The sequence below is a fragment of the Podarcis bocagei genome, assembly GCF_964188305.1.
Source record: "Podarcis bocagei genome assembly, chromosome: 12".
NCBI classification, from domain to species: Eukaryota; Metazoa; Chordata; class Lepidosauria; order Squamata; family Lacertidae; genus Podarcis; species Podarcis bocagei.
In genome coordinates, this window is record NC_138137.1 from 6,625,086 (window position 1) to 6,644,176 (window position 19,091).

At 46.5% G+C, this 19,091-nt stretch overlaps 1 protein-coding gene across 3 annotated transcripts in view; it reads left to right on the forward strand.

Moving 5' to 3' along the window:
- The window catches only part of AOAH (acyloxyacyl hydrolase), a 120,410-nt gene that overhangs the window by 63,820 nt on the left and 37,499 nt on the right, over nucleotides 1-19,091 (forward strand). For all 3 annotated transcript variants that reach the window (XM_081165173.1, XM_081165172.1, XM_081165174.1), the window contains 4 exons: nucleotides 2,870-2,961; nucleotides 6,687-6,769; nucleotides 15,734-15,770; nucleotides 17,646-17,720. In XM_081165173.1, the coding sequence (XP_081021299.1) occupies nucleotides 2,870-2,961; nucleotides 6,687-6,769; nucleotides 15,734-15,770; nucleotides 17,646-17,720 (287 nt within the window). The remainder of the gene's footprint in view (nucleotides 1-2,869; nucleotides 2,962-6,686; nucleotides 6,770-15,733; nucleotides 15,771-17,645; nucleotides 17,721-19,091) is intronic.

The following is a 19,091-nucleotide window of genomic DNA, read 5'->3' on the forward strand; positions in this document are numbered from 1 at the left end:
CAAGCAATTAATGTTCATATTTTACGGGTGAGAGACACTAAGGGATTAGCCTAAGGCAAGCCAAGGCAGAGTGTTTTTGTTTATTTGCAATTTTACTTTTTGTTATACAGTTGGGAGTCAGAAATGGTTGCCAATCTACTGCTAATCATCTAGGTAAAGCAACTTTCTGCCCACGACCACCACATGATGGCTTAAAAAGTGCTATTGATTTTCTTCCAAAAAAAGAGAGAGAGAAAGGAACTACCCAAGTGGCTTATTGAAAACTTCGAAGGGAAATTGGGAGGGAAAACTGCAATGCTAAAAGTAAATATTCAGCACCAATAATTATTGCTGCGTTGTGGGCAGCATTCAAATTACAAGCCACATTGTTTGCAGTTTTAATTTTCTCTTTGGAGAGCCTTAACTGATTTAAATATTCGAGATTGGCTGTTGTTTTTCTTTGTTAATGCTTTATGAAAAAAAATGATTATAGGAATCACACTGATGACAGAGCAGGGGATGAGCATAATAAATCAGAGACAGTGATAATTGAGATGATCATGCCTAATAAATGTGGTAACAATACTCAGGATAATGACAGTAATGACAATGAAGCATGAAAGTGATGTGCTCAAGCTAGCATTTTAGATTGTGTCAGCATTTCTTTTGTAAATCTTGGATGTTCACGTTTTTCAACTTCTCCACAAGTATTTTTTCTCTGTGTTGCAAATGCCTTATACAGTATTTTGAAGCAATGCTTAGTCCTCAATGCTTAGACTTACCTCCATGCTCTGATCTCAGCCTTCCCAGTCCTCCTTTCCCCTGATCCTTATTAATCTGCGGGACTCAGGAAGCTGTGGCCGCGGTGGGGAACCTCAGGTCCATGAACCAGATTTGGTTGCTAGGGTCTAAGCTTAGCCCTGGAATCTAGCCTAAATGCCAAGACTCAGTACAGTGGTACCTCGGGTTACAGACGCTTCAGGTTACAGACTCTGCTAACCCAGAAATAGTACCTTGGGTTAAGAACTTTGCTTCAGGATGAGAACAGAAATCGTGTGGCGGTGGCGCAGCGGCAGCGGGAGGACCCATTAGCTAAAGTGGTATCTCAGGTTAAGATCAGTTTCAGGTTAAGAACGGACCTCCAGAACAAATTAAGTACTTAACCCAAGGTACCACTTACTGGAAAACATAAAGCGCTGTGGTATTTGCCACCACAGGCGCATGATGTCCGTGGCTGATGTGAGGAGGACCAATAAAATGAACACAGGAGACTGGTATTGGGTTGAATTAGGCCACAATTTTATTGATTACAGGTAAGGAAGGTAAACAGCGTTTCCGTGTGCTGCTCTGGTTCGCCAGAAGCAGCTTAGTCATGCTGGCCACATGACCCGGAAGCTGTATGCCAGCTCCCTCGGCCAATAAAGCGAGATGAGCGCCGCAACCCCAGAGTCGGCCATGACTGGACCTAATGGTCAGGGGTCCCTTTACCCTTTACCTTTAAGAGCAGGTTTGCCTAAGGCATTGGGTGTGTATTTAGCATCAGGCAGCCCACCTGCTGCCTGATAGTAACCCAGTGAGGTCGACTGGGGAGTCAGGTGCCATGACCCCACACAGGCTGCCATTGGGAGAGGTGTATTGGCCCATCAGTCCCTTTGCGGACTCCCGGACAGAGTCACCCCTTTAACGGGGTACCCACACAACTAAGGATCCAGCCCAATGCCTTTTCCACCAGAGTTGTGAAAGTTTCTATGAGGTAGACAGAAAGCTGCAGGCTGGCTAATTTGCTTGCAGGGGAAAATCCATCCCTGGCCCCGAATGCGGCAACCAAGTAGACCATATCAAGGTCCTTTCGCCAACTTGCCCGTGTCGGGATGGGCCCCTAACAGACTGGGTGGGTGGGTAGAAAATCCTGCAACAGTCAGCAAAGAGGGTCTGGCTGCCATCTTGAATGTGGCCGGGGAAGGCAGGGCAGAACCCCTGTGTCCCTGACCTGATTGGCCGTGCAACCCAGGCTTGCTCCAAATGGAGGGTCCAGCGTGGTTCCACAGGAAAATGGTAGCCCTCTGGGAAGGGCCATAGCCGTGCTGTGTAGCAAACACCGCTCCCCCCGGAGCCCTACAGGGGTGGGGCCAGATAAGGATCTGGCCCAAAAGGGCAATAAAGGTTACCCACCCCTTGGATAGTGCTCAGGATGGCACCATGCCAGGAGGGCAGCCTTACTATACAGTGGTGCCTCGCAAGACGAAAAGAATCCGTTCTGTGATTCTCTTCGTCTAGCGGCTTTTTCGTCTTGCGAAGCAAGCCCATTGACGGATTAGCGGATTAGCGCTATTAGCGGCTTTTAGCGGCTTATCTGCTGATCGGATCAACTGATAAGCGGCTTAGCGGCTTAGAAAAGGGGGGGAGGAAAAAACCCCCGCAGGAACTCGCAAGACATTGTCGTCTTGCGAAGCAAGCCCTTAGGAAATTCGTTTTGCGAAGCACCTCCAAAACGGAAAACTCTTTCGTCTAGCGAGTTTTCTGTCTTGCGAGGCATTCGTCTTGCGGGGCACCACTGTACTCAAAGATGTAGCTGATCTCTAGGAATAAAATCTCAAAGGAAGGGGTTTGTGATTAAGTCCTCCTCCCAAGAAGAAATACATATATTTTCCATATCTGATATATAATTCTTGATAACTAATTTGTTTATGGCCTATAGCTGTGTCCTATTAACTGTATTTAAACTGCTTGAACTTCATATTACATTAAAAGCTAGTATGAAAAGAATAATAAAGTTTATTGCCAATGTTCTGGGCATGGAAGCCCATTATTGTAACCCACCATGAGACGATTGGGTGAAGGGCAAGTACAGAAAATAAAACCCATCCTGATTTCTTAATCTCTTTTATAGAAGGCGTTTTCCAACCTTCCTGAGGCTTTTGCCGATGAGCTCGACTGGCCTCAATTTTCTGGAGCAACCGGATTCCTCAACTCCACAATTGGGTGTGTAAGCTAAGTCACCAGAATCTCAGGAATGAATGGTTGTGGAGAAAATGTTTTGTGTGTTCAGATGGAAGTTCTGGAGTGTTGCCATGCCCTCTGCTTCTGATGTTTCCTAAAAATTATGATCCTCCCATTCCACAATAACACATTGTTTCATGGTTTCCAGACCAAACTTTCTTCTTCTTTTTCCTTCATACTTACCTTCAAGCCCAAACAACACAACTGCAGCACATAGATCCATCTCCCAGCGAAAGCAATGGTGGGAAGCTATGTTTTAAAGGGATGCACAGCTGGACTGCAGGCAATTGTGTGTGTGTGTGCTTTCTCTTCCCCACTCACTCTCTTTGTCGCTGTAGCTCCCTTTCCCAAAGGCAGTTTCTTTCAATATGAGCTCCCTCCTTTTAATTATTGGAGAGATAGTAGAGGGGAATCCTTAATGAAATCCAAAAGCTTCAGCCCCTTGACTCCACATTTTTAGGCAAATCATGGTCCTTCTGTAAGTCTCTAAAAACAATCACTTTGGAGTGGTGTGTCACGGAAGGTCAATTATTCATTTTGGATTGTTGTAATCTACTCTGGAATCCGCTGGTGACTGGTGGGTGGGGTTGTAGTAGTAGTAGTAGTAGTAATAATAATAATAATAATAATAATAATAATAATAATAATACACTTCTGAATTTTCATGAGGGCTTAAAGAAAAATCACAAAGTCTTGTGGAAATGTGATTAAGATTTAAGATTGGAGAAATAAGAAGCTGAGCGAAGCTGAAATTGACAGATTTGTCCATTCTTTTTTCCACATGTCAATTCTGACCCTGCTTAAACAAAGTATGGCAACTTAAATGAGTGGTTTTCATCCAAATGGTAGTTTTCGTTCCCAAGAGTAATTACCTTCAAAATTCAGCTCCAACTTAATTACTTTCCATTTGTTTCATCCTGATGTTCTTTCCCAATGTCACTGTTCTGAAATAGCCTCTATTTTTAATCTGTGGGATCTATTATTCCTTCTGTTCCCAAATCTGTCCACTTGTCTAAGATGACAAAGCAATGTTTAGAGACAAGGTTTCCTTGGTTCAACTGTCTCCTAATTACTTCTTTGCAATTGCTAAGGCAGTTTTGTTAATGTTCCATAAACTCCTGATTCCTGGGCAATTTATCTTTCTTAGTTCATAAGACTGCTTGCCCCCATCTCCTTTTCAATCATATAAAAAGCTAGGTTTTTCATTCTTTGTGTGAAGAAGGATTTATTGGGAACAAACAGGATCATATATACTGTATTGGCCTGAATATAAGCCACACTCCCCCCAAAAAAAAATTCCGACCATGAAAAGTTAAAGTGCAGCTTCAATTTGTGACCTTACAAAAATCGGTTTTTACGATATCGCTGCTAAAACAGACATACGATAAAAAGGAACAAAAATAATTTTATTGCCGATTCGCGAGCTTGAGACTGTTGTGCAATTACCGTAATTCTAATGTCATCCAACACTTTCCCCGTATTTTACAGTGCAGTATTGATTTTTTATTTGCATTTACGGTGCTACGAACAGGTGTTTAACCCACTTGTGGGTCCTCTCTAGTACCTGTAGGATTTTCTTCTACATTTGCCATTTACAGGTGTGAGAATTTTAAGGGAGTGGCTTATATTCAGGTATTGTCTTTTTTTTTCTCCCCCCCCCCCCGAATTTTAAAGGTGTGGCTTATTTAAGGGCATGGCTTATATTCGGGCCAATACTGTAGATGTTCTATTGTTTGTTTAGGAATTGTGGTTGTCTAGAGTAGTTATTTATACTTTCTAAGAAGTGGGGCTGTCAGATATAAGAAACTATTTATAAGATGATCCAGACTTCTTAGTGATGCAAAGCTTTTACAGTTTGGACTTTGCAATTTCACCCTCATTTTGGCATCAATGTGAAATAGCAGTGACATTGCTTAGTCTGGGTTCACCTGACTGCTTGGAGAAACCATCAGTGGAGTAAACCAGTGCTTTTAAGCTTTTCTGTTTCTTGAAAAATGCATCCTCAAAATTATTTCCTTTCTGTCTCTCTTGATTCTTTATCTAGATTTTTTAAAGCCTCCTTACCCCTAAAGGTTCAAGGTAGAAAACAACACTGAAGTAGAATCCAGTGTAGCACTAAAGTAATCATTCTCTCAGCATAAGGATTTCTGCTTGCACAAGGGAATGTTATCTCCCTCTCCTCTCTTATGCACCCCCTAAATATGTTCTGGGGTTCTTCCAACCCTCTGGAGCAGATTTGGGGAGGGTATGTGTGCACACAGGAAGCGGAGGGAGGAAATTCCTGTTGTGCAAGCAGAGATCCTTTTGCTGATGAGGCTCATAGGTAAAATACTGCCCACAGCATCTAAAAATCAATGAATTTATCACCTTTAAAATATTAGTAACTAAAATAACCCCCTAGTAATTCCCTGCTCACTTGTGCCCACTAAATGCTTATATACAATTTCTGGAAGATATTCAGGTTTCTCCTCCATCAATGGGAACAAGCCATCTGTTCTTTCTGGATCCTTGTTGCCTTATCTCACAATTAATAATGCCCAAAGGGAGATATAAGCAAACAAGCCTATTGCACTTATTGACCCTCCCCAATAAGGATAAGTGAAGGTCCAGCCTGCGACAGTAGTGCCTGTCTTGTCCATGGTCTCTGCTCATGGTTCATTTCAGGTGATGTGTTGGGAACCAGAGTGATGCAGAAGCTAGACTGTTTTGTGTACTGTGCCCAAACCCTGGCTGTGCTGGACACACCATTGTACAACTCTTCCAATGGAAGCAGTAGACTTGGTTTATATCCTTCCACTAATAGCATCCTTTTCCTCCGAACATCCCTTTGTAAGCCTTGGATAACAATGGAATCGTGAAGTTGCTCCAAGAAGTTTCCAGAAACATCAAATGTACAAACATTGCACCCTTGATTGTAAGTTGTAGATGTAAATAACTTGTGGTTCTAACATTTATAAATACGGTGCGTCACTATGCCCTTTGCCACACAGATGGAGTGCAGTGAGATTGCAACAAAGATAAAGCACAACTGAACTTTATGAACCACAACTGAAACTTGGCTTTCAGTTCATTGCGCAAATGCAGCAGCTCAGCAGTGTTAAAGGCCTTTGGGCTAGGGGCCCCCGATATAATCAACAACAGATCTTTTCAGGGAGATCCCATCTAGCTTTTTTGCTTTGGAGCCAAACACACATTTGGAATGAATGAACAATCACTCCAGTAAATAACACCCAGGCCTTGTGCCTTTTTTGTTTGCTAACAGTGCTGACTAAGGAATTTGTTCTCTTCAGGAGATGTTACAAAAGTACTGCAACACTGAATAATCATCTTTGGTTGCCTTGCTTCCCAGTGTAGACTGATCAGAGCTATCTCCCAAAACTTGACCCCCACCCCGACTTAGGTAAGAAAACGTAAGTCCCCCTCTTAAAGGGACATGAAGATGTGATCAATTCAGGTATTTCAGCTCAGCTCTGAAACTCATGGATTGGCCACTGGACAAGTCATTATCATGCCATCTAACCCATCCCACAGTGTTGCCATGAGGCTAAAATGGGGGTGTTCTATCAAGACCATTTAGTCATAAAAGCTCCTCTCTCCAAATAAGTGACCTGAAAGTCCTCTGCACTGTATCTTTGCAATTCTTGATCTGATATTTTATTTGCATGCCATGCCTTCACTAAACCAGAGTTCTGTTAACTTTGTTTCAGAGGCTGGACAGAGTCGCTGTACCTATATTTACGAAAAAGAAACCGCTGCAACCATCGAGATTACCAGAACATTTCCAAAAACGGTACCTTGTTTGGTCTTCACCCACACCGGTGCACATTCATTCACCATAAGTAGAAGCTGTTGAACAGCAAGGCTGGGGGAAGGGGACCATTTTGTATTAGGTAGTGGGTTGACATAGCAGCCGGCACAGCGATTTCTTCAAGTAGCTCTTTTATTAAGATAAGCTGGAATAGAACTGCCTGCGAACAGCTCAGCCGGCCTGTATTTATAGGCAGCCGGCTGTCAACATTGTAACCACAACAGCTCAGAGTTCCCGCTTAAACTAACTGCCGCGGACCTGAGTGAAAACTACCTACAGACCTGAGTGAAAACTATATACAGTATCCCCCTGTTGGCCCAGGGTGAAACTACACTACATAACACCCCTCCCCACCGAGATAAGGCGTTAGTTACAATCGTAATGGTTTCCTTATATACAGCACTACGCGTAATGGTTCAATTAGGCACAAAAGCATATCGGTTACATTTCCCATACTTAGACCAACAGTGATACCTGTCCAACAACGTAGTCCTTTAAATGAGTTGGGCGCTTGGAAACTCTGCCAGACCGCCGGGGACTGGTAGCCAAGTCCGGAGGGCCACACAGTTCTCGCTGAGGCTGTGGTGCGACCCTAGGTGGCGTTGGAACCAACTCCCCTGGATCCGCTGCTGTGGGTGGAGCCTCCACAAGTGGAGTGGTCTGAGTCTGTTCTGAGACGGCTTGGTTCGGCTCCACGCTGGCAGTTTGCAAGGGAGGTGTAGGTGGGGCCTCGCCATCTGTACGTGTCTCTTCTGGAGCCGCAAGCGCAGTTGGGGGCACCTCGGTAGTGTCTAAGTCGCCAACCCTGTGCCTAAGCTGGTCTATGTGCCGTCGCCACAGACGTCCGTCTTTGAGTGCCACCTGGTACGAGCGAGGTCCAGTGACTCCCACTACTGTGGCTGGCACCCAAGGAATGTCCCCCACATAGTTCCGGGCAAAGACCTGGTTTCCTGGGACAAATGACCGTGGTGCGTTGGCACAGCCTGGGGGTTCAGCCACGGCAAAGTCTGGGTGTAGCCGATCGAGCGGTGACCTGAGGCGGCGGCCCATAAGCAGTTCAGCAGGACTCCTCCCTGTGGCCGCATGAGGAGTGATGTGCTGCATGAACAAGTATTCGGCGACCCGCTCATGCCAGTCTCCCCGGTCCAGGCGCGCCAGTGCCTCTTTTGTCGAGCGCACCATTCTTTCCGCTTGCCCGTTGCTGGATGGATGAAAAGGTGCCGTTAGGGCATGGCGGATGCCCAGTCCCAAAAGATACCGCTCAAACGTGCCTGACGTGAACTGCGGTCCGTTGTCAGAGACAAGGACATCAGGACACCCATGCGTTGCAAACAGGCCTCGCAGCACCCAGATGACAGCTTCGGTAGTGGTGGAGGGCATCAGGGCGACCTCCAGCCATTTGGAATAGGCGTCCACCACTACCATAAAGGTCCGGCCGTGAAAGGGGCCAGTCAGATCGATGTGCACCCTCGACCAGGGTGTCTTTGGCGTCTCCCAGGTGTGTCCCTTAGCTGCCGGTGGTGCAGGCCTCGACTCTTGGCACGCTTGACAGGCGGATACCCAGGCAGTGATGGCATCGTCCATATTAGGCCACCAGACGTAACACCGAGCCAACGCCTTCATTTTGACAATTCCCGGGTGGCCAACGTGCAGAGCCTCCAGGACGCGCTGACGGAGTCCCTGGGGAATCACGACGCGGTCTCCCCACAGCAGACAGCCGCGATGAGCTGAGAGTTCATGTTGTCTGGTTGCGAAGGGCTGGAACTCCGATGCAAAAGGCCCTTGTGGCCACCCCCTCCACACCCAGTTGAGCACCCGGCTGATGGTGCGATCCTGGGCAGACGCAGAGGCCACAGTGGCAGCCGATACAGGCGCTGCCGGAAGATCCTCAATCAGGAGGAGCGATGAAGCTGGAGCCGGGTCTTCCACAAATGCTGGAAGAGGGCAACGGCTGAGGGCATCGGCATGGCCCATCGATTTCCCCGGGCGATGGATGAGCCGGTAATGGTAGGCAGCCAGGAAAACAGTCCATCGCAGCATGCGTGGTGAGAGGACCGGTGGAGTTGGACGATCACCGGCGAGGAGGCCCAGGAGTGGCTTGTGGTCAGTGATGAGGTCAAAAGTCCTGCCATAGAGGTATTCATGGAACCTCTTCACTCCAGCCACAAGTGCCAATGCCTCCTTGTCGAGCTGGCTGTAATTCCGTTCCGTCGGAGATAGTGTCCTGGAAAAGTAGGCGAGCGGTGCTTCTCTTCCATCTGGGAAACGGTGACTAAGGACAGCACCGATGCCAAAAGGTGAGGCGTCGCAGGCAAGGACCAGCGGCCTGGATTCACTGTACTGTACCAGTACACTGTCTGAAGAAAGGAGAGCCTTGACTGCGTTGAAGGCCGCCGTCTCTCAATGACCCCAGGCCCAAGGCGTCTTAGTGCTAAGGAGTCGGTGAAGAGGCTCAGCCACAGTGGCTTTGTGGGGCAGGAACATGTTATAAAAGTTCAGCAGCCCCAGGAATGCCTGCAACTCCGTTTTGTCCTTTGGGGTGGGGGCCTGCTGGATAGCGCGGATCTTGGATGTGGTTGGATGAAGGCCGGAGGCATCGATAAGATAGCCCAGGAACTCTACCTGTGGAACGGCAATCAGGCACTTCTCCCTCTTTACCTTGAGCCCGGCCTCCTGGAACCTGGTCAGCACGGCACGGAGGCGCTCGAACAGCTGCTGGTGTGATTCTGCAGACACCAAGACGTCATCAAAATATGGTACCACGCCCGGAAGCCCTTGCAGGAGACGCTCCATAAGGCTTTGGAAGATGCCAGGAGCCACACTCACCCCGAACTGCAACCGGCGGCAACGGAATGCCCCCCGGTGGGTGACGATCGTCTGGGCTTCAGCAGTGGCATCATCGACTGGCAGTTGTTGATAGGCTTGGGCAAGGTCCAGCTTAGCAAAGACCTTACCCTCACCCAGGGAATGCAGCAGGTGTTGGACAACAGGAACCGGATAAGCGTGCTGCTGAAGTGCCTTGTTGATTGTGCACTTGTAGTCAGCGCAGATTCTCACTGACCCATCTGGCTTGACAGGCGTGACGATGGGGGTTTCCCACTTTGCGTGGTCAACGGGCTCCAAAACTCCTTGGGCGATCAGTTTGTCCAGTTGTTCGTCCACCTTAGCCTTGAGAGCAAAGGGAACCCGGCGTGGCTTAAGCTTGATGGGGGCGACTTGTGGATCAAGGCTAAAGGAGATGGGCGTACCAGTATATTGTCCCAAGGTGCCGTCAAAAACCTCGGCAAAGTCTTTGACCAGACCCTCAGTCTCTGCGTTAGAGATGCAGTTGATGCCGGTGACTTCCAGGCCGAGGGCATCAAACCAGTCTAGCCCTAGGAGGCTTGGCCGCTGACCTTCGACCACCACCAACCGGAGCAGGCCCGAAAAATCCTTGAAGGCGATCCGGAACCGGCCAACGCCTACCACGGGAATGTCGTTTCCCTGGTAGTCTCTCAGGTGTACGCGGTGAGAGTCGAGTTGCCTTTTGGATACTCTGGGTACCAGTCTTTTGATGGTGCTCCATGACACGACGGACAGGGCAGACCCGGTGTCGATCTCCATGTCACATGGAGCTCCTTCAATGAGCACCGTGACGTTCAGCTTGCGTCGCGTAGACGAGTCGGTTTGGCCAATCGTGGTTCCAGACGGGCAGCGGCAGTTGGTGAGAGCGAAACAACTTTCCTTGACAGACTGGAGTGAAGACTTGAACTTACGAGTCGATGAAGGGGGGGTGTCAGACGGAGCCGATCGGCAGACCTTAGCGATGTGGCCCCTTCTGGAACACCTCCTACAGATGGCGTCTCTGAATCGACACTTGGCACGGGAATGGTCGCCTCTGCAGCCAGCACATTCCGGTTGGCCCTTGGACTTCTGTTGGAGCTTCCTGCGCTCCCGCTTTGTCTGGTGCACGTCATCGTCTTCACTGGAGGATGCCTCATCACTGCTGGCCTCTTCATGATGCACCGGAACTGGCCCCCTAGCAAGACGCGGGCTGCTGGACTTGTGGATCTCCTGGGCGGAGCGTTCAGCAGCTTCTGAGGCCACAGCCTCCTCAATGGCTTTCTGTAGCGTGAGGTCTGGCTTGGCTAGGAGACGCCGTTGCAGATGGATGTCCCGGACCCCGCAGACGATTCGATCCATCAGGGCATCGTCTAAGTCTCGGAACTCACAGTGCATTGCAGCCTGTCGCAGGGCGGTGGCGTAGTTGTTGATTGACTCCCCCTCTGCCTGGTTCCGGTGGTAGAACGCATGGCGGGCAGCAATCTTGGATGGCTTTGGTGCGTAGTGGTTGCGGAGCTTCTCTTGGATCGTGTCCCATGGTGTTGCCTGGACTGCTTCCGGCGCAACCAATGCTCGGGCCGTCTCAAACACCTCAGGCCCACAGAGGCTGAGGAATAGGCCCCGCTTCCGATCCACTGATACTGCTGTCAGCTCGTTGGCTTGGAGGTAGCAGTCGAACCGAGCGAGGTAGGAGTCCCATGACTCAGAGGCTGGCGCAAACGGCGGTAGAGGCACAAATGAAGCCATGATTCCGATGCCGGCGTGAAGGGCGATGGATGGAACACAGTGCTCTAGCCAGAACAGTCAGCTCTGAATTGGTTCTGCCCCGTGATTTCGCTCAGTGATTTCGCTCAGTGATTTCGCTCCGTGATTTAGCTCAGTTCAGAGGCTGGCCGCATCTGGCTGTGCTCTGATGTCCATCCATCCCACCTTCGTCGCCAGTATTAGGTAGTGGGTTGACATAGCAGCCGGCACAGCGATTTCTTCAAGTAGCTCTTTTATTAAGATAAGCTGGAATAGAACTGCCTGCGAACAGCTCAGCCGGCCTGTATTTATAGGCAGCCGGCTGTCAACATTGTAACCACAACAGCTCAGAGTTCCCGCTTAAACTAACTGCCGCGGACCTGAGTGAAAATTACCTACAGACCTGAGTGAAAACTATATACAGTATCCCCCTGTTGGCCCAGGGTGAAACTACACTACATAACATTTTGAATGCAGATTGAGGATACAAACCTGATCCTTCTTGTTTCTAGAGAAGGCACATAGAGCACTGCATGCAGAAGGCTAAGGCCCAGGTTTAATTCTTGTCATCTCCAGGTAGGGCTGGGAAAGACCTCTGTCTGAAACCTTGAAGAGTCACTGCAACTCATATAAAGACAATACTGAGCTAGACTGAATCACTGGCTCAATCTAAGAAGGTATCCTATATTCCTATGGCTGGTTGGCTGATTGGCTGGCTAACTATTAGCAAGCACACAAATACGTAGGAGTCAGGATTAAAAACAACAACAACACATTGCCTAGAATCATCATTCAAATATGTCACTGGACATAGTGGTAACAGACACTGGTAAAAGGTAAAGGTAAAGGGACCCCTGACCATTAGGTCCAGTCGTGGCCAACTCTGGGTTTGCGGCACTCATCTCGCTTTACTGGCCGAGGGAGCTGGCATACAGCTTCCAGGTCATGTGGCCAGCATGACTAAGCTGCTTCTGGCGAACCAGAGCAGCACACGGAAACACTGTTTACCTTCCCGCTGGAGTGGTACCTTTTTATCTACTTGCACTTTGATGTGCTTTCGAACTGCTAGGTTGGCAGGAGCGGGGACCGAGCAACGGGAGCTCACCCCGTCGCGGGGATTCGAACCTCCGACCTTCTGATCGGCAAGCCCTAGGCTCTGTGGTTTAACCCACAGCACCACCCGCGTCCTAACAGACACTGGTACTCATACTAAAACATTCCCATTGAAGTTTGCTGGACACACCAGCATCTACTTCAGCAACATAAAGTCGTGCATTTTCTTCTCATTCTTCCAAATATAGATGCACTGGCTGGGACAGATTTTCCTTGTAATTAATTCATGCCGCTTGATAGTTCAGGAAACAAGGTATAACGCCTCAGACAGGCAGCCTTCTGCTTATTGAAAACGCTGTACCCTGGATACATATGGCTTGAGCTGCAAATAACCACATATAAGCTCCAAGAATGATCAGCTAGTCTTCACTGATAGAAAGCCTGTCCTCCGCCTGATTATTTTCAGCTCATTCCAGGGTAGTCGGGGACAGGGTGCCTTCAGCTGTTCATGTATTCCTAGCATATGTGATTGATGGGGAGCCGCTTCCTGAACTCATTTCCCCACGTCTCAGGATAGGGTTTCTCACCTGTACTTTTATCACATTCTGTGATGATGTGTTTTGTCTTGGATCCGAATAATGTAACTGTTAATGAATGTTCTGGCCCATTGAACATTAGGAAGGCAGATATTTCACGGCAGCCATTGAGTACCATTGGAAGCAGGAAAACGTTATCTTAATCTCGGCTGCCTTGGGGAATCCTAGTTCACCTGGAGTTTCTTTGCAACTTTAAATTGTTATACCTTCTTTATGGTTTGGCAGGAGCAGGGACTGAACAACGGGTGCTCACCCCGTCACGGGGATTCGAACCGCTGACCTTCCGATCAGCAAGCCCAAGGCGCAGTGGTTTAGACCACAGCACCACCCACGTCCCTAGCAGTTCGAAAGCATGTCCAAGTGCAAGTAGATAAATAGGTACCACTCTGGCGGGAAGGTAAACAGCGTTTCTGTGTGCTGCTCTGGTTCACCAGAAGCAGCTTGGTCATGCTGGCCACATGACCTGGAAGCTGTATGTCGGCTCCCTCGGCCTGTAAAGCGAGATGAGCGCTGCAACCCCAGAGTCGTTCACGACTGAACTTAACTGTCAGGAGTCCCTTTTTCTTTATGGTTTGGAGGAGCAAAAGGTTCATTCAACAATAAGATAAGGCCAGTTCACAGCCAGACTGTTCTAGCATACAAGTCTAACAGTATCTTTTCTCATTCCCTGCCAAGCTTCTGGCTGGCTGGCTACCTCCCCATCCGTTCATCCATGAATGACTTGCAAACGTTCTAGGCCTTCTAGGGCAACTGGCATTAATCATGTTTGCCATGGCTTTTCAGCAAAATAATTGGCTGCAGGTAGCAAAATACATTTGCAGATGCAAAAATGTGCCTTGAGAATAGGTGGTGGACAACTTGGGGCTTTCGTTTCCAAAAGCTGCTAATCAGAGACTGCTTATTACGGTCAATGTGATACAGGCTGATAGATTGTAATGGAAAGGGGTAGATTCTACCTTGTGTCTTTAGTTTACTGTGAACTGAGGCACCATAGTTTTTCTCAACTGATTCCCTCAGGTCCTTTCATCTGCCTTCCCTGTCTGCCATAGTCAGCAGTACTTTGGGTTTTCTGAATAACCGCTGGGGAGAGATGGGTCACGTGACCTGGGGAAGGGGTAAGGAAAGGAGTGCAGCCTTACCGCTTGCTTGCCTGGTTGATGTGAAGCTGCTGGGAGGGGTATCTGGGTTGCTGCCTGAGAACCCTAGTAGGTTATGGGAAGTTGGCTTCCTTCAGTTGGGAAATAGTAGGTCCAGCTTTCCAGCTGGACATGATCCCCCAAAATAAAAAAAATCCTTCCAGTAGCACCTTAAAGACCAACTAAGTTAGTTCTTGGTATGAGCTTTCGTGTGCATGCACACTTCTTCAGATACACTGAAACAGAAGTTGCCAGACCCTTCTATATAGTGAGAAGGTGGGGAGGGGTATTACTCAGAGGGGTGGTGGGAATAGGAGATTGGCAGATAGCTGAGATGAGCCTGTTGACGACTCTTAACGACTGCAATAGGTCTTCCAGGAAAAGGCAAGGGGTGAGAAGGTGAAAAATGGCTTAGTCATGTATAATGAGATAAGAATCCAATGTATTTGTTCAAACCAGGTCTCTCCATGGTTTTGAGTTTGGTAATGAGTTGCAATTCAGCAGCTTCTCTTTCCAGTCATTTCTGAAATTCCTTCGTAGTAAAACAGCTACTTTGAGATCTTGTATAGAATGTCCTGGGAGATTGAAGTGTTCTCCTACTGGTTTCTCTGTTTTGTTATTCTTGATGTCAGATTTATGTCCGTTTATTCTTTGGCGTAAGGTTTGGCCTGTTTGTCCAATATAGAGAGCTGAAGGACACTGTTGGCATTTGATGGCATACACAATGTTAGACGATGAGCAATTAAATAGTCCCAAGATGGTATGTGTGATGTTGTTGGGGCCAGTAATGGTGTTGTCCGGATGTATGTGACAGCAAAGTTGGCATCTGGGTTTATTGCAGGCTCTGGTGCCAGTGTCCGTGTTAAGTCTGGTTGTAGTATTATTGTGGGTTAGGAGTTGTTTAAGATTAGGTGGCTGTCTGTAGGCAATGAAAGGTCTTCCTCCCAGAGCTTGAGAAAGAGAACTGTCATTGTCCAGGAGAGGTTGTAGATCTCTGATGATGCGTTGTCCTGTTTTAACTTGGGAGCTGTATGTGATGACTAGAGGTGTTCTGTTGTTTTCTTTTTTGGGTCTGTCTTGCAGCAAGTTCTCTCTGGGTATCAGTCTGGCTCTGTTGATCTGTTGTCTAACTTCATCTGCTGGGTATTTTAGTTCTATAAAGGTTTGCTGTAGATCTCTTAGGTGAGAGTCTCTGTAGAATTGGAACAGATGCGGCTGTAACGTAGTGCCTGGCTATATACAATGGACTGTTTGGTATGTTTGGGATGGTAGCTAGAGGCATTCTCACTATATAGAAGGATCTGGCAACTTCTGTTTCAGTGTATCTGAAGAAGTGTGCATGCACACGAAAGCTCATACCAAGAACTAACTTAGTTGGTCTTTAAGGTGCTACTGGAAGGAATTTTTTTATTTTGACTATGGCAGACCAACACGGCTACCTACCTGTAACATGATCCCCCAAAGTTAATCACAATTCACTCAAATCTCACCAGTTTCAAGCGGACCTTATTTCATTGGATGTTTCATGCCTTTTACAAGTCTTGTTACTTAAGCTGTGCTAAACTCTCTTTTATGCATTGCCTTTGATCATCTAGGTGGCTCTTCGCAAAACATCCTAGAGCTTGTCAAGAGGTAAATAGTTAATGGGGGGTTTGAGCTCTTTGATCCATAGTTTAAATAGCTAGCTGCAGGACAATGCAAGGCCCCAGCTAGGCCACCATCACTTTGCTACTTGGAAGTCCAGATGCACTATGCAAACATTCAGAGGCTGAGATTCCATTTGGCTAACATGACAATAGTTGCTGCTTGATGTATCCTCCATGAATTTGTCCAATCCTGTTCATAGTTAATGTTTTAATGTCTAATATGTTAAAGCCATCCAAACCAGTGGTTTTCATCTCTGAAGAAGCTTGAGAGTTCCTTTGCCTAAATCTATTTGGGGAAGGGCTATAGCTCAGTGGTTGAGCAACTGCTTTGCCTGCAGAAGGACCAGTGTTCAATCCCTGGCATCTCCAGGTTAAAATAAAAAAATTCCTTCCAGTAGCACCTTAAAGACCAACTAAGTTAGTTCTTGGTATGAGCTTTCGTGTGCATGCACACTTCTTCAGATAAGCTGCAGCTTGAATCCCTGGAGTACCACACAGTTGACAATACTGAATTAGATGGCAGCGGTGCCAACTTGAATAAAATATTGGGGGGGGGCAGGTAAGCCCCACCCCACACAATCGATCACATGACATGGTGCACACATTTTAATAATAATAATAATTATAATACAGTGGTACCTCGGGTTAAGTACCTAATTCGTTCTGGAGGTCCGTTCTTAACCTGAAACTGTTCTTAACCTGAAGCACCACTTTAGCTAATGAGGCCTCCCGCTGCTGCCGCGCCGCCGGAGCACGGTTTCTGTTCTCACCCTGAAGCAAAGTTCTTAACCCGAGGTACTATTTCTGGGTTAGTGGAGTCCGTAACCTGAAGCGTATGTAACCTGAGGTGCCACTGTAATAATAATTTATTTATACCCTGCCCATCTGGCTGGGCTTCCCCATCCACTCTGGGTGGCTTCCAACAAAATATTAAAATACAGTAATGCATCAAACATTAAAAGTTTCCCTAAACAGGGCTGCCTTCAGATGTCTTGTAAAAGTCTGTTAGTTGTTCTCTTTGACATCTGGTGGGAGGGTGTTCCACAGGGTGGGTGCCACCACTGAGAAAGCTCTCTGCCTGGTTCCCTGTAACTTGGCTTCTCGCAGTGAGGGAAGACCCTCGGCGATGGACCTCAGTGTCCGGGCAGAACGATGGGGTATGACAATGATAATGCCCGTCAACTTTGGAGGCCCCCGGGCCCCACAAATACTTAATTGGGGGACAAAGACCCCTTGGCCCCTAGGAGTTGGCTCCTATAACTGGTGGTGTGACCTTACTAGGTCCCTATTGGGAAAGCTGTGTATATGTCATAGTATATGTCTAGTGCACATAGTAAGTACATGCTTACTATGAGAAGCTGCTATGTTAAAGAAAAACTAAGTGTCCCTCCCATGGCACAATGGGTGAGTGCGTATGGCTGTTAACCGGAAGGTTGGTGGTTCAAGGCCACCCAGGGATGGCTGTGGGCCTTGAAGGTGGTTGGAGTAGAAAACCCTCAGGATCCCTTCCAACTCTACAGTTCTTTGATTCTATTATTATCATTGTCATCACCAGTTGTCATTGGTTATATTGATGAGCAGCGTGATCTTAAAGCCTCATCTATTTGCTGTAAACCCTTATAAAATTATATTGCATTAGTAAGTTTTGTGTAATAGGAACGTACTGTACGTTGTTATAGAGGGAAAGAAAGGGTTATATCTAAGTCATACTCAGAGTAGACCTACTTAAATCAGTGGACCTAAGTTAGACATGTCCATTTATTTCATTGGATCTGCTCTGAGTTAGATACAACCCAGAGAGAATTGTTCATGCTATGAGTAGAATTTTAACACTGAGTTTTCATTTATCTTTTATTTCCAGCTTGGCAAGAAGTCAACAGTTTGACAAGCCTGCAATAGTTATCTTTTCAATGATTGGAAATGACGTCTGCAATGGGTAAGGTTTTAAGAAAATATAACATTGGGTATATCTCCATTACACTTAAACTAATTTAATAGTCATTTCCCCCTTCCCAGAGAACTCCGGAAATTATAGTTCTCTAAACAAGAATATTGAGGTTTCTCGGGGGAGGGGGGGAATGTACAGCGGTATCTTGGTTTTAGAACAGCTTAGTTTATGAACAACTTGGATTAAGAATGCTACAAACCCGGAAGTAGGTGTTTTGGTTTGTGAACTTTGCCTTGGAATAAGAACATGTTTCGCTTCCTGTTGAGTGTGTTCCATTTGTAAATTGAATCCCCCGCTGCTATAGGAAAGCATGACTTGGTTTAAGAACGCTTTGGTTTAAGAACGGACTTCCAGAACAGATTAAGTTGGTAAACCAAGGTACCACTGCATGTAAAAAGCATGATAGTTAAACAGGTGTAAAAACCAATATATGCAGGGCACATTTTAATTATCATTTGTGTAACATCCCTGATAGAATTATCTGATCTTGTTGGTGTGGGGACACACAACTGCTTAGGTGTACATTCTGGTATATTTAAATGGTTCGTGCATGTATGCATTCTACTGCTTTTATAACTAAATTGTTTACCTCTTTAGAGAGAGAGACAGGTGGAGACACGGGGAGGGATAGTTTATGACTATTTTTGCAGGATGTTTGCTGGCTATGGCATTTCAGTCATTTTGTTCTGCTGAAATACCGCTACTACTTTTTGTCAGAAAAATTACTCTAACGAACAAAACATCAAACTAAAGTGGTACAAAAGACAGTCATAAACAGAAATAATAAAACTACTAGATAATAAAAAAATAATTGTAATAATCATAAAAAGCTTTAGAAAGAATGAGTGGCGTAAAATATATTCTATACTGGAATACGAGCTTAATATTTGTATCCAGATACACCAAATATTCATGAATGTTCCCAAATAAACTCATATTTAGTGAGAATGTGCCAATCATGAGATTGTTTGGTTATATAAATGACAGGCAGCCCACAAGTGGAAGCAGTTTAATAATAATAATAATAATAATAATAGTAGTAGTAGTAGTAGTAGTAGTAGTAGTAGTACTGAGGTATTAGTTACCATTATAGAAGATTTACATTGTGCAGTGGTTTGCTACTATGTCAAAAACTCAATATTGTGAGTCTAAATAGCTAGTCAGTAATGCTTGACATTGGCTGAGCTGCAGTGTACTTCCATGGTATCGTGAATGGAAATAAATGAAGGCAAAATAATACGAAATACCAAGCTCTCGAGTTCACTATACAAAACTTAGAATGGAGTATCTAATCCTGTTGCGTTTCTTTCACCCTCACTTGGGAATATTGACATTTAAGTAAATGGCCTGTGTTGATGC